The 14,522-nt window shown below is 14.6% G+C and overlaps 4 protein-coding genes across 4 annotated transcripts; 2 read left to right on the top strand and 2 right to left on the bottom strand.

The window, feature by feature from the left end:
• Nucleotides 1–748: 748 nt before the first annotated feature.
• Nucleotides 749–2,792, bottom strand: PGAL8A_00296700 (conserved Plasmodium protein, unknown function; the record flags this gene model as incomplete). The annotated part of the gene is made up of 7 exons (XM_028671962.1): nucleotides 749–823; nucleotides 980–1,053; nucleotides 1,169–1,400; nucleotides 1,521–1,595; nucleotides 1,733–1,828; nucleotides 1,952–2,289; nucleotides 2,756–2,792. 7 exons carry the CDS (start codon nucleotides 2,790–2,792, stop codon nucleotides 749–751), a joined length of 927 nt encoding a protein of 308 aa, XP_028528563.1.
• Nucleotides 2,793–3,321: 529 nt separating this feature from the next.
• On the top strand, nucleotides 3,322–5,799 carry PGAL8A_00296800 (DNA-directed DNA polymerase, putative; the record flags this gene model as incomplete). The annotated part of the gene is made up of 1 exon (XM_028671963.1): nucleotides 3,322–5,799. The coding sequence occupies one exon, from the start codon at nucleotides 3,322–3,324 to the stop codon at nucleotides 5,797–5,799; it is 2,478 nt and encodes an 825-aa protein (XP_028528564.1).
• A 916-nt stretch (nucleotides 5,800–6,715) lies between these two features.
• Nucleotides 6,716–7,453, top strand: PGAL8A_00296900 (conserved Plasmodium protein, unknown function; the record flags this gene model as incomplete). The annotated part of the gene is made up of 2 exons (XM_028671964.1): nucleotides 6,716–6,914; nucleotides 7,143–7,453. The coding sequence occupies 2 exons, from the start codon at nucleotides 6,716–6,718 to the stop codon at nucleotides 7,451–7,453; spliced, it is 510 nt and encodes a 169-aa protein (XP_028528565.1).
• A 1,256-nt stretch (nucleotides 7,454–8,709) lies between these two features.
• On the bottom strand, nucleotides 8,710–13,437 carry PGAL8A_00297000 (zinc finger protein, putative; the record flags this gene model as incomplete). The annotated part of the gene is made up of 1 exon (XM_028671966.1): nucleotides 8,710–13,437. One exon carries the CDS (start codon nucleotides 13,435–13,437, stop codon nucleotides 8,710–8,712), a length of 4,728 nt encoding a protein of 1,575 aa, XP_028528566.1.
• Nucleotides 13,438–14,522: the final 1,085 nt, after the last annotated feature.

The following is a 14,522-nucleotide window of genomic DNA, read 5'->3' on the forward strand; positions in this document are numbered from 1 at the left end:
ATTTTTAAAAATTTTTTTTTTTTTTTTTTTTTTTTTTTTTTTTTTGCAACGGATAATACAAAAAAGAGAAAGAAAAATTTGTTAAAAAAAAAAAAAAAAGTTAAAAACAAAAATATATTAAAAAATTTTAATTTTTCTAAAATTATTAAAAAGAACTAAAATATTATTATATTTATTGGAAAACATTTTAAATTATCAATTATAATAAATAATAAAAAAAAAAAAAATTTATATAAAATATATAAAATAAGATGGAAATTTATTTCATACTTATAAAATTACATAAAGTATTAAAACATTTAAAAATAAGCAAAAAAAAAAAAATAAAATAAAAATAAATAATATAAAATAGAAAGAGAAAATAAAAAAAAATGAAAAATGAAAAATGAAAAAAAAAAAAAAAAAAAAAAAAAAAAAAAAAAAAAAAAAAAAAAAAAAAGATATATATAAATAATACACAAATTTCAAGTTTAAAATTTTTTTTTTTTTTTTTCACTTTTTTTATAGGGACAAGAAAAAAAAACCTGTAATATTTTTTAAAATAAAATAAAGGAATATTTAATAATATTTATAATTTATTTTTTTATAGATAATATATAAATTATTTCAAAAATGAATAGATATATAGAAGAATTAACTTATAATTAACTAAAAGAAAATATGTAAACACATGTTATCATGTATCTGTTGTATATTATAAAATATATATACAAATAAATATTTATTTGGAATTTTCTTAATAAATTATTTAATAACTAGAATCATAATCATTTAATAATTTTGTTTCTTCAGCTACTCGATTCCATCTCTCTACTAATTTTAACTAGTTTAAAAAAAAAAAAAAATTACATAAAAATGAAAACATAATATAAAACTATAATAATGTTAAATGTAATGGATGAAAAAAATAAAATAAAAAAAAGGAAATATATTAATCTATAATTAGGAATTTTATTTAATATTCTAAATATATTTTTACTTTTTTTTTATGAAAAAAGTTAGATGATTCTATTTTTTGTTCCTTCCTATTCTTTTTAATATTTATCATTTTATCTGCATTTTGATTATGTATATAATAAATATTTAAATTAATGTATACTTTTATTTTAATTATTTATTTATTTTTTTTTATTTTTTATATTTAATATGTAAAAAGAATTCTTATTACTTGATATTTTTGCTTCTTTTATTTGATCATTTTCATTTTTTGTATCAATTTCACTTTTATCAATTTTATTAACACATTTATCCATTGGAACCAATGGAATTAAATTACCATCCAAATTCATGTCTACTAAATTGTTTGTTGTATCTGAATCTATTAGAATATTCTTTGAATTTTCAATAATATTTTCTTTTGATTTTTTTTCTTTTTCATCTATTTCATAATCTAATTGATTCTAAAAAAAAAAAAAAGAAGACTAATATATTCTAATATATGAAAATACAAAGTATATATATTTATTTTGTTTCATGTTTATATATTAAAATAAGAAAAAATATATATAGATTATTATTACCTTTGTGTCTATATATATTTCATTAATTTTTTTTGAAAAATACTCTTCACTTATTTCATTCTTTCGAAAGTCATTCTAAAAAATTAAAATAAAAGTACATACATATTAATAATATGTAAAAATATTTAATATATATATTAAGGAATATTATTAATTAAATATATGAAAAAATGTATATATAATAATTTTATTTTTCTTTACAATATACATACTATTCTTATATCTAATGATTTCTTCATTGTTAAAATAAATTCTTTACTTTTTATTTTATATAAATTTTCACTAATTTTTAATAATAATTTTTTTGTCTAAAAAAAATTAAAAAAAATAAATAAATAATTACTTTGTAATAATGTAAAAACCAAAAAAAAAAAAAAAATAAAATATACATAAATTATAATATTTTAATTTTTTTTTTTTTTTTAAATTACCTCATTTGTATTATCAGAGTCTCTTAAACCCAACTCTAAATAAATAAGATCATTTAAAATATCTTCAGATTCATTATATCCATCTTTTTTTAAAAGATTTTCATTTTTATTTTCATTTTTTTTTTTTTCCTTTTCATAAGTATCTAACACATTATTGATAAATTCTATTTCTTCAATGAATAAATTTAATTTTGATTGAATAGATAAATTATGACTATTTTCCTTCTTTTTAATTAATTGAAAACATTTTTCATTTAATTCTTCTTCTAGTTTTACAAAATTATTATTATCTTCTTCATTAAATATATTATCTATTTCATTAAAAAAGCTTTGAATTTCTGTAGCATTTATAAATATATAGAAGGAAAGAGAAAAAAAAAAAAAAAAAGAAATAAAAATAAAAATAAAAATAAAAACAGTAATTTATATCTATTTTAGAAGTATATTGTAATTTATTATATTATTAATGTTTCATCATATATATATATATATAGAGAGAAATGAATATGGTTATAGATATACATATTTTTTTTTATACACAGGAATCTTTTATTTGAATATTAACTATCCATTTGTTTTTTTCCTTTCCTTTTTTAAAATTTACATATTTATTAAAAACAATATAATTTTTGTAAAAATAATTTTTTAATAATTATATCTTATATTTTTAATTAAAAATATTAAAACAAAAAGTAGGAAACCAAAAAAAAAAAAAAAAAAAAAAAAAAAAAAGTGGGATAATAATTATAAAATTTTGTTATATTTTAAATTTCTTTTATATAAATATATATATATATATGTAACCTTTATCGTTCAAATTTTCATTATGCTTTTGGTCCATGATATCATAATAATTTTTTTTTTTTTAGAAATAAAATGTTAAGTATTTTTTTTTTTTTTCTCAAAAATCAGTGTGTAGTAAAATTAACATAATTATATATTTCTCTTAAAAATATATTCACTTATTAAAAAATAATTTAAAATTTGTGTTTTAATCATGTATATTTTTTTTAAGTATTACAAACTTATATAAATATAAAAAAGTATATCATTTTTTATTTAAAATGTATTTACTCAATTGTAATTTAAAAGAAAATAATTCAAAAAAAAAAAAAAAAAAAAAAAAAAAAAGTGGGATAAAAATTATAAAATTTTGTTATATTTTAAATNAAAAAAAAAAAAAAAAAAAAAAAAAAAAAAAAAAAATATATAAAAAACATAAAAAATATAAATAATTATTTTATGTATTTTATTTTATTATGAAAATTTGTCTTCACATAAATAAATATTTTTTTTTGTAAAATGTAATTATGAAAATGAAATTTTAAATTTATTTAAATATATATATATATATAAATATATATATAATAATGAATACTAATTGGATGACACATATTGAAAATTTAATTGAAAAAAAAAGATGTTGCAAAAAAAATGAAACTGAATTAATGAAAAAAAAAAAAAAACTCAATGAAGTAAATGATGACACTATTAATAATTATTATGAAAATAATTATGGTTTAAATAAATATAATATAAATAAGAAAATTTTAGAAAATTATCGAAGAGAAAACATAAATGAATTATATAAATGGCAAGAAGAATGTTTAAATAACTTAAAAAAAGTACGTTGGAAAGAGGGAGAAAATTTCATATATGTTGCACCAACTTCAGGAGGGAAAACATTAGTAGCTGAAATTTTTGTTTTTGAAGAACTTCAAAAAACAGAATGTATATTCTTTTTATTACCTTTAAATTCTTTAATAAATGAAAAAATAGATTATTTTAAAAAAATATGTAAAGATGCTAATATAAAAATAGGTAGTGAAATTGATGAAAACAATATAATCATATGCACATATGAAAAGATGAATAATTATATAAATAAAAAGAAAATAAATAATAATCATAATTATATTGTAATAATTGATGAATTTCATTTAATAAATGAAAAACCAAGGGGAATTTATATTGAAAATATTATTTCAAAATTTTTATTTATAAATAAAAAGCTAGCTAACATAAAAATTATATGTATGAGTGGAACACTGAATAATATACCTATTCTAAAAAGATGGATAAATGCAAAAGTATATATTTCATCATATAGACCTCAAGAAATAAAAGAATACTATATATGTAATTACAATATTTTTAAAAAAGAAAAAGAAAATTTTTCATATTATTGTAATATTTATGATTTTTCGAACTTACATAATGATCATAATAGCAAAAGTAATTGCATTGATAAACTTAATAAAAGTAAAATTTCATCCTTTTTAATAAACAAAAACAAAATTTTAAATAATAGTTTAATTCATTCATTGTTATGTTTTTCTATTCATAGTTTGATTAATAATTTAAACACATTAATATTTTGTTCTACAAAAAAAAATTGTGAATTTTACATTAATGTATTAAATCAATTTTTAAATTTTAATCCTTATCAAGTTACTGAAGATATTCATATAAAAAGAAGTAAATTGAATGATACAATATCTCATATTGATAAATATGCATATAATAAAATGAATAAATTAATAAGTAATGGAATATGTTACTATCATAGTGATATTAACACATATATTAAAAAGTTACTAGAAACATCTTTTAAAGAAAAAACATTATTTTTGTTAACATGCACATCTACTTTATCAGTTGGATTAAATTTACAAGTTGATAGGGTTATCATATCTTCCCCTTTTATTGCTGATAATTTTTTATCAATTACCCAATATAAACAAATGATTGGTCGAGCTGCTCGGTTGAAAAAAGGAGATTCAATTATAATAATTGAAAAAGTACATGAAAAAAAACTGTTAGAACTTTTTAAACAAGATTTTACTAATATTAAAAGTATTATGAATAATTCTTTAGAATATCTTGAAAAATACATTATTGAACTTATATGTTTATATGATAAAACATTATCTTTCAGTGATATTATTCATTTGTTATCATTTTCATTATACTATAATGAAATTATAAATAGCATTACAGAAGAAAAAGAAAAGGATTTCTTAATTTCTACCTTAACAGAAGAAAAAAATGGAGATGAAAATTATAGAGAGTCATTCGAGTTAAATATAGAAGATTTTACACAAGAAGAAATATTTTTTTATAAAAAAAAAAAAGATGAAATTCATCATGTAATAAATAACTTATTAAAACATAAATGTATAGAAATAAAAAATAAAAAATTTCAAATAACTAATTTTTGTAGATCCCTATGCATATGTAATTTCACATTATCTTATGGTATAGAATTACTAAACGAAATAAAAAATTATGATAGAATATATTTATATAATAATTTTCATTTATGTTATTTATGTTCTTCTTATAATTTAAGCATTACATCATTTAATTATAATTTGCCATTTTTAAAAAATTTGATATCAATGATTTCTGATAATTATACAAGAAATATAATCTTTCAAATATTAAAATTTGATAGCGATATAATAAATATGTTAAACATAAAAAATCAAAATATTTATAATAAAAAAAGATTATTTTTTAATGATAATGTGCTTCAAGGAAAATATTGTAAACTGTATATATCTATTTTATTATTTATGTATTTAGAAAAAAATAATTTTTCTTATATATGTGAAACTTTTAAAATAACAGAAGATGTTTTGCAATCTATTTTACAACATACTTATATGTATATTCATTTATTAATTGCATTTTTTGATAAAATAGATGAATGGATAATAGCAAGTTTACTAAAAAAATTTCTTCATTATTTTAAAAATTGCAAATCATTATCAACTTATCATTATGATATTTCTCAAGTAAATAATTTAAAGTACAATAATTATTTTCAAAAAAAAATAAAATAAATTCAAAAAAAAAAAAAAAAAATTTTTTAATTTTTGTCATAAAAATTGTTGTATTTCTAATTATCCTTAAATATAAGTTGTCTTCTTATTATTTATTTTTTTTTTTTTTTTTAATAAATGACTTTTTTTTATATTATAAATCATGTTATTTTTATATAAAATTTTGTTTTTGTTTCAAAAATGTACCTTTTATTCTTTTTATAGGTACACTTTATATTTGTTTCCTTTTTTTTTCCTTTAAAATCATTTTTTTAAAATATTTAATTAATTGTATCTTAAAGTTTTATATTAACTTTAAAATTTTGTTATGAAAATTTTTATATAAAATATTAAAAATATAATGCAATAATAATTGTGATAATAACTATGTCTATATAATTTTTAATAATTAAAATGTAAATTATTTTTAATTTGTATATATTAAATAACTTACATTTATAATAATATTTATAATTTTCCATATTTATAAAATGAAATTTAATTGAATTTTTTTTTTTTTTTTATACATTTGTATTTAAAAAAAAAAAAAAAAGAAAAAAAAAAGAAAAAAACATATATGAAATATTTACACACTAATATAGAAATAAATATTAAAATATTTTTAATATAAAAATAATAAAAGTTCATTTTTTTTTTTTTTTTTATATACTATTTGTTTTACATATAGCATTCCTATATATAAAATTATCTATTTATAAATATATTTATTTATATATATTTTTTTTTTATATTTTAATAAATTATCACAATTTTTTAATAACTAATAGAACTATAAAAAAAAAAAAAAAAAAATTATAATATCTAATATATTTAAAAATAGTTTATTATACATTTTTTTTTTTTTAAAAAATAAACTATATTTTCTTAATAGTGTAAAAAAAAAAAAAAAAAATTATATCATACTAATATATCACAAATGCAAAGATTAAATTCATTAGAAAATAATTCTAGAAATTTTTATGAAGATACCTCAAAAAATATATTAAAAAATGATACAGATAAAAATATTAATATTCTTCCTTCCTTAAATGAAAATACCTTTTCCTCTTTTAATTTTGAAAAGATAGGAGAAAACGATTATTTTTTAACCAATAATCTTAATGATTCCGTTTATGGTTAAAAATTGAACAGTATAAAAATTGTTTCAGTAGTATCAACAAATAAGACTAGTATAAAATGAAAACTTCTTAATTAAATAAAATAATATTTGTAAAATACTAATTAAATTAACATATATAAAATTATATTATATATATTCATAATAAGAATTTTTTAATTTAAAATTATAAATAAAATAAATTATCTTTTATTTATATTTACACTAAAAAAAAAAAAAATTTCAGATAAACCTGAGAATATTGTCTTTAAGAAAGATTTTGATAGAGAAAAGTTTGAAAAGAAAAAAATTTTTTTATTTAATTTATCAGAAGAACAAAAGGAAGAAGCAAAAAATTTAAAAATAAACAAAATATTACAAAATGAAATGTATTTAAAAAAAAATAAAGTTTTGAAATACATAATTCAAATATTTCTATCCGATATATTAAAAGAAAAACCAGATAATATATATGAATATACTGCTGACTATTTTACACAACCAAACTTAAAACAATATATATTACAAAAATTAAAACAGATGTTAAATAAATCTTAATTTCATTTTTCCTACATTACATATATATAAATATATATATATATATATATATGTATAATTTTGTTTTATATTTTATTATTTTATTTTATTTTTTTTTTTTTTTCTATACTTTTATAATTATGGAAAATAGTTTACACAAAATATTTTTAATTTCCTTTTCAAGTATATTATTTTAAACTCAATCCTCTATATTTTTTTTAATATTCATAAAAATAAGGAATATATAAATTATATATGTTCTTGTAGTATTTTACTTCAATTTACACTATAAAAATATATTTTAAAAAAAATGTAAAAAATATAAAAAATAAATAGAAATAAATTAAATATATCTTATACATCTATATATGAATTAAAACATTACACCAAAAAAAAAAAAAAAAAAAAAAAAAAAAAAATATATAGACTTTTTCTAATATATATATTTTTTTATTTCAATCAAACAAAAAGGATAATTATTTAATATTTTTTTCAATAATTACATATTTATTTTTTTTTTTTTTATATCTTTTAATAATATTATGTTTTTCTATAACCATAAAAAAAAAAAATAGTTTTAAAAATTATTTAATTTATAAAAAAAAAAAAAAAAAAAAAAAAATTTATAAATTAATGAGGAATATTAATGTTTATAAATGCATTATTATAAATATACATAAATGGAAAATGATAAAAATTTATAACACATAAAAATTCTTTAAAAACATCTAAATTTAATGTTTTTTTCTTTTTTTTTTTTATCATTTTGTTATATTTATAATTTTGTGAACTTAAAAAATATCACATTTTAAAAATTTTTTAAATGATATTTTATCATTATTTCAAATTTAATGTAACTAAGGAAAAAAAAAAAAAAAAAAAACATATAAATGAATTAAATATTTTATAATTGACAAAATTTTTTTTTTAAATTTTTTTTTTATCAACTTTTAACATATTTTTTTTTTTTATGCTTATTCTAATGTAATATATAATACAATCATATAATGATTTTATTTGTTTTCATAATTTTATTTTAACAATGATTAATTTTATATAAATATCTTGTATAATAATTAATTTTAATTTTGAGAAAATTTAAACTTAAATAATATAGCACATTGATTAGGTAATTAATGAATTGTTTTAAAAAAATTTATTATGCATAATACATTATATCATTTTTATTATAGAATTTATGACATTATTAAAGTTGTCTATATTTTTATATTAAAAAAAAAAAAAATTAAAGTAACAATTTAATTAATTATAACTATTTATTCATTCCCATTAGAAGAGAAAAAAAGATTTTTATTAATATATTCCTTTGAATTATAAATATTATTATTATTATTATTATCATTTTTAAAATTATTTTCTCCAAACGGATAACTTTTTTTTTCTAATTTATTAATTTTTAGAAATTTAGATTTTTCTTGTAGTATATTATTTATGTTGTTTTCATCTTCCTTATCATTGTTAGTACATTTATTATATGTTTCTTTAAATGCATGAAGTCTAACTAGCTTTGTTGAGTTATTATTAACTAATTTATTAAAATTATTATTTTCCTTATTATTATTATTATTATTATATTCATTCTTATGTTTTGTTTCTTCTAAGAAATTTAAAAAGTCAAACATGTATTTTTTTTTTTCCTTTTCCATGTTTTCATTTTTATTTTGTATATTATTCAAACTAACTAATTTTGTTGATGATTTCATAATTTCTTTTTGTTCATTATTTTTTTCATTCATATTATAAACTTCATTTCCTTCGTTACTTGCAATATTTTTGTCTACATTTAAGTTTTTATTAGAAACCTCATTTTTTCCATCATTCATAAAACATTTATTTTCCAAATGTTTATTTTCCGAATTTTTAATTAAAGAATAAATGAAATCGTTTGAAATTTCATTATTAATTAATTCATCAAAATGAAAGTTATTCTTTTTGTTATTCACATCATTTCTTACATTAATAAAAGAATCTGAATCTTTATTTTTATCATAATTTATATAATCTTCATTTTTATAATTATTAAAACGAGTTGCTAAATCATTATTGTTATTATTATAATAATATTCCATGTTGCTAACATTTTTATTACCATTGTTATTTTCATTATTAATGGCAATATCGTTATGATTATTTCTTTTCATATTATATTCCTTATTATTATCGTTATTGTCTTCTTTTTCATTAATTGAATCATCATTTCTATTACTATTTATGTTATATGAGTTTTTTTTATTTATCTGTTTATCATATATAAGAAAATTTTCATCATAAATGTTACTTTCTTTATTATCTTTAAACAAAGTATTAAAATCATTATTTTTTATTTTCATTTTATTATCATTATTATGTAAAATGCTCTCTCCCTTATTATTTCCTAAATGCAAATTATCACTCAATATAAAATTATAATTACTATTATCTTTTTCATAAAATGAATCATTACTTAAATAGACAATATTATTATTCATTTGACTTTTTTTAAGTGGTTCTTCATTTGTTTTCTTTTTCATACTATTTATTTCTTTATTTTTCTCCATACTGTTTTTATCCGTCATGAATGTATTCGTATTGTTAATTATGTCTTCATTTTCTAACGTTTTTTTATTTTGTACATTGTTTGGTAGATGTGATTCTTTATTATTTTTTAAATTAAGGCAATCTTCATAATTTGAATTGAAATTTTTCAAAAAATTTTCTTTATCACTTAATATTTTCTTTATGTTGCTTATATAATTTTCATTATTTACTAACTCATTCATGTTATTTACATTATTATTATTTATATTTGAATTTTCATTATCTTTATTTTTTGTATTATTATCTTCATTTTTATCCTTATCAAGGTTGTTCATGGCATATAATAACCTTATTTTACACATGATCTCATTTAAATTATAATAATCATCATTTATGTTTTGCAAATTATTATTCATATTATTGTTATTCATATTAATTATATCATTATTTTCTATATTTTTATTTAAATAATTATACTCTTTATCTTTATTATCAAATTTATTTGCATTTTCATCTTTTAAAATATTTTCTGAATACATTTCATTATAGGAATAATTATTATCTTTGCTTATATTATTTAAATTAATTATTTTCTTACTTTTAATTAAATCCATTTTTTTTTCATATAACTTATCATTTTCTATTTTGTTATTTACAAAAATGTTTTTATTATTGTTATTATCAATATCATTTATAAAAGTTTTATTATCTTCAGTATAGTTTAAAAGACAACTATTTTCTAGATTGTTTATTAATTTCATATTATTATCATTCATATAATAATTTATTCCACAATTTATTAAGTCAAAATTATTTCTAAAATTATTTATATTATTATTATAACTTAAATGATCTTCTTTCTTGCAATCTATGTTATTATCATAATTATTATGTGCATCATTATTATTGTTCTTTATATTTTGAGAAATTAGAAATTTTTTACAAAAATTACTTGTATTTTTATCAGAATTATTAAATTTATTAAGCAAATTATTATATTCATAATTTTTATCATCATTATTATTATTATTCTTAGAACTATTCATTTGTAAATTTTTTAAACTATTATATATTTTATCATTTAAACTATCTATGTTTGTTATTTTAGTTTCATTATTGAAATTTTCATTTTTATCTTCATTTGATTTTAAATTATAATTTATATATGAATTAATATTTTTTATTTTATTGTTACTTATATTATTTTTATCTATTGAATCACTATTATTTATAATGTCACTATTATCTATTACGTCATTATTAATTGCAGTATTTCTACAACTTACAACATTATTACTATTACTATAATTATTATTATTATTACTATTACTATAATTATTATTATTATTATTATTATCATTATTATCACTATTCATATTATTTTTACTCACATTAATGTCATTATTATTATTATTTTTACTCACATTAATGTCATTATTATTATTATTTAAATCGTTGTTCATATTATTATCATATGTATTCATAGTATTATATGCACTTTTCATTAAAGTTATATCAGTATTGTTTAATTTTAAATCGTTTAATACTAATTGCTTATCTTTCATATTTTCTTCTACATTTTCATCATCGTTTTTAGAAATATGGTAATTGTCATCATTATTGTTAATAACTAAATTAGAATTTGTATAATTTTCTTTTATAATATTTATTTTATTATTATCTTTATCATCATTTATAATTTCTTTTAATATATTTTTATTGTTCATATTACTATTACTGGGAATGTTAATATTTTCTATATTATTTACGTAATTCAAACTATCAGCTATTTTATTTAATGTATTTATATAAAAAGAAAAATATTTCATATTGTAAGAAACTTTTTTCATTATATTATTAGTATTTTCAAAATTATTATTCAAATCACTTTTATTATAATTAGAAAAATCATTATAACTAATAAAATGCTTATTGCAATTATTTTTATTATTATTTAATATATTACTATTATTATTATTATTATTAATATCAATATTATTAAAATTATTTAAAATGTGAGAATTATCATTATTATCCTCTGTATAATTATTATTATTATCGTCAAATATATTTTTGGTAATTTCAATATCACTTATATTATTTTCAAAATTATTTTTTCTATTTTCAAGATTATATTTGTAATTTGTAATATTATTTAAATTGTCATTATTTTTCATTAAATTATCAACATTATTATTTAATTTTAAATATAGCATATTTCCAAAACATCCCGATTCATTATTTATGTTGCTATTATTAATATTAGTTATATTATTTAAAAAATTTTTATTTATTAATTTACTATTTATATCTTCTATCTTTTGTTTCTCATCATTGCTCATATTACAAAATTCAATTTTCATATTATCATTCATTAAATTATAATTATTATTACAATTATCATCTTTGTTTTCTTTGTTATGAATATTCTGAATTGTATTTAATAAATAATTAATATTTTCGGTGGAATTATTTAAAAATGATTTTGGTAATTTATTTTCAGTTTCACTATTATTAGATTGTTCTTTAAAAATTTTATAATTCCATATTTTTTTAGAATTGTTTAAACTATTAATATTTTCGTTGTTTTTATTTAAACTTATTAATAAATTGTTATTAAAATTATCAGTACATTTTATATTATCTCCATTACTTAAACTATTAATAGTTTGTGTATTTTTTGTATAATTTAAATTACTGATGTTATTCAAATTATTAACATTATTTACATTATTTACATTATTTACATTATTAGAATTATTATTATTATTTATCTTATTTGTATCATTCATATAATTAATGTTGCACGAATTGCTAATAGAACTAAGTTTATTTAAGTTTATATTTTTCATATTATTTTTATTTTTTAAGTTATTTTTTTTTTTTAGTAAATGTAGAGGCAAATTTTTAGGTTGCAATTCATTTTCTCCATGAGCATGTCTACAATTAATTCCACTTGAACAATTCCCATTTTTTTTCCAGTGTTTACATATAGTTGTCTTATAAACACCATAAGTAGATTTTAATTCATGTTCTCCATGAGCAAAATTACATTCAATATTTGCACAAATTCCTTTTAACCAATATTTACAAATAGATGTTTTTCTTAATTCATTTTTTATATTTTCAGAATTGTTTACATATAGATTTAATAAATCAATTTTTTTAATTTTTTTTTTTATATTTTTCTGAAGGAAATATTTTTTTACATCATTTTCATCATTTAAATAATTTATATCATTCAAAAAATCTTTTTCATATATATTATCATTTTTATTTATTTCTAACCCTTTTAATTCGTCTTCATAAATATTTTCTTCTTTATTTATTTCTTTTCTATTGATAAAATTATCTATATTTTTGTAAATATCTACATTTACATCTTCGCTTTCCATATTACGACTTCTTATTTCGTCATTTTGGATTTTCTTATATTTTAATATAATATTTTTATATTCTTCATTCATTTTCTAACTTTTTATATTCATTTAGAAAAATTATAATTTACAAAAAATTTTTTATATCAAGATTTAATAGTTATTTGTATGAAATAAATTTTTTTCTTTTTTTTTATATACATATATATATATATATATTAAAAAATATATTAATTAAAAAAAAATTATAGAAAATTATTTTTATTAAAATTAAATGAATTTGTAAAAACTAAATTAGTGTTTTTTTAATAATATCAAATAATTATAAAAAAAAGAGAAAGGAGAATAAAAAAAAAAAAAAAAAAAAAATCAGAATAAATCTATGAACATGTAATTAAGAAAGTAACAATTTAACAAAACATAAATTGTTCAATTTAAAAAATAGCAATAAAATATAATTTAAAATAAATATTATACATTGAAGGAAAAAAAAAAAATAAATAAAATAAGAAAATTAATTATACTTTAAGAATATTTATTAAACATTGTAAAAAAAAAAAAAATATATATATATATATATATGTATATATATATATATAAATATATATTTATATATATAAATATATATATATAAATATATAAATATATATATGTATATAATAAATAAAAATATATATTTCTATGTATACATTAATGCATGTTGATAAAATATAAAAAAAAATTAATGATAAATAAAAATTATGTGAAATTATGATTAAATATTATCTTGATAAAAAATTAAATAATCTATAAAATACTATTATTATACAATCAAAACAAAAAATAAACATTTAAAAAAATAAAATATAATTTTCCACTATATTTTTATCTATATATGGGAATATTAGTAAAAAAAAAAAAAAAAAAAAAAAAACAGAATGAAAGGTCTCTTATTTTTATATAATTATTTTCTATCTATACATTATATTTAAAAAAAAAATATATATGTACATATTATATACTTAACAATAATAAAAATTTGAAGTAGAAGTTGAAAAAATTAAACTATGTGAAATTATTTTAATATGTAAAATTGTTGCATAAAATAAACTTTCTCTTAATAAATCATATAAATTATGTTTTTTTTTTTTTTTTTTTTATTTTTTTTTTTTTTTTTTTTTTTTTTTTTTTTTTTT

This window comes from Plasmodium gallinaceum (assembly GCF_900005855.1).
Source record: "Plasmodium gallinaceum strain 8A genome assembly, contig: PGAL8A_v1_87, whole genome shotgun sequence".
NCBI lineage: Eukaryota > Apicomplexa > Aconoidasida > Haemosporida > Plasmodiidae > Plasmodium > Plasmodium gallinaceum.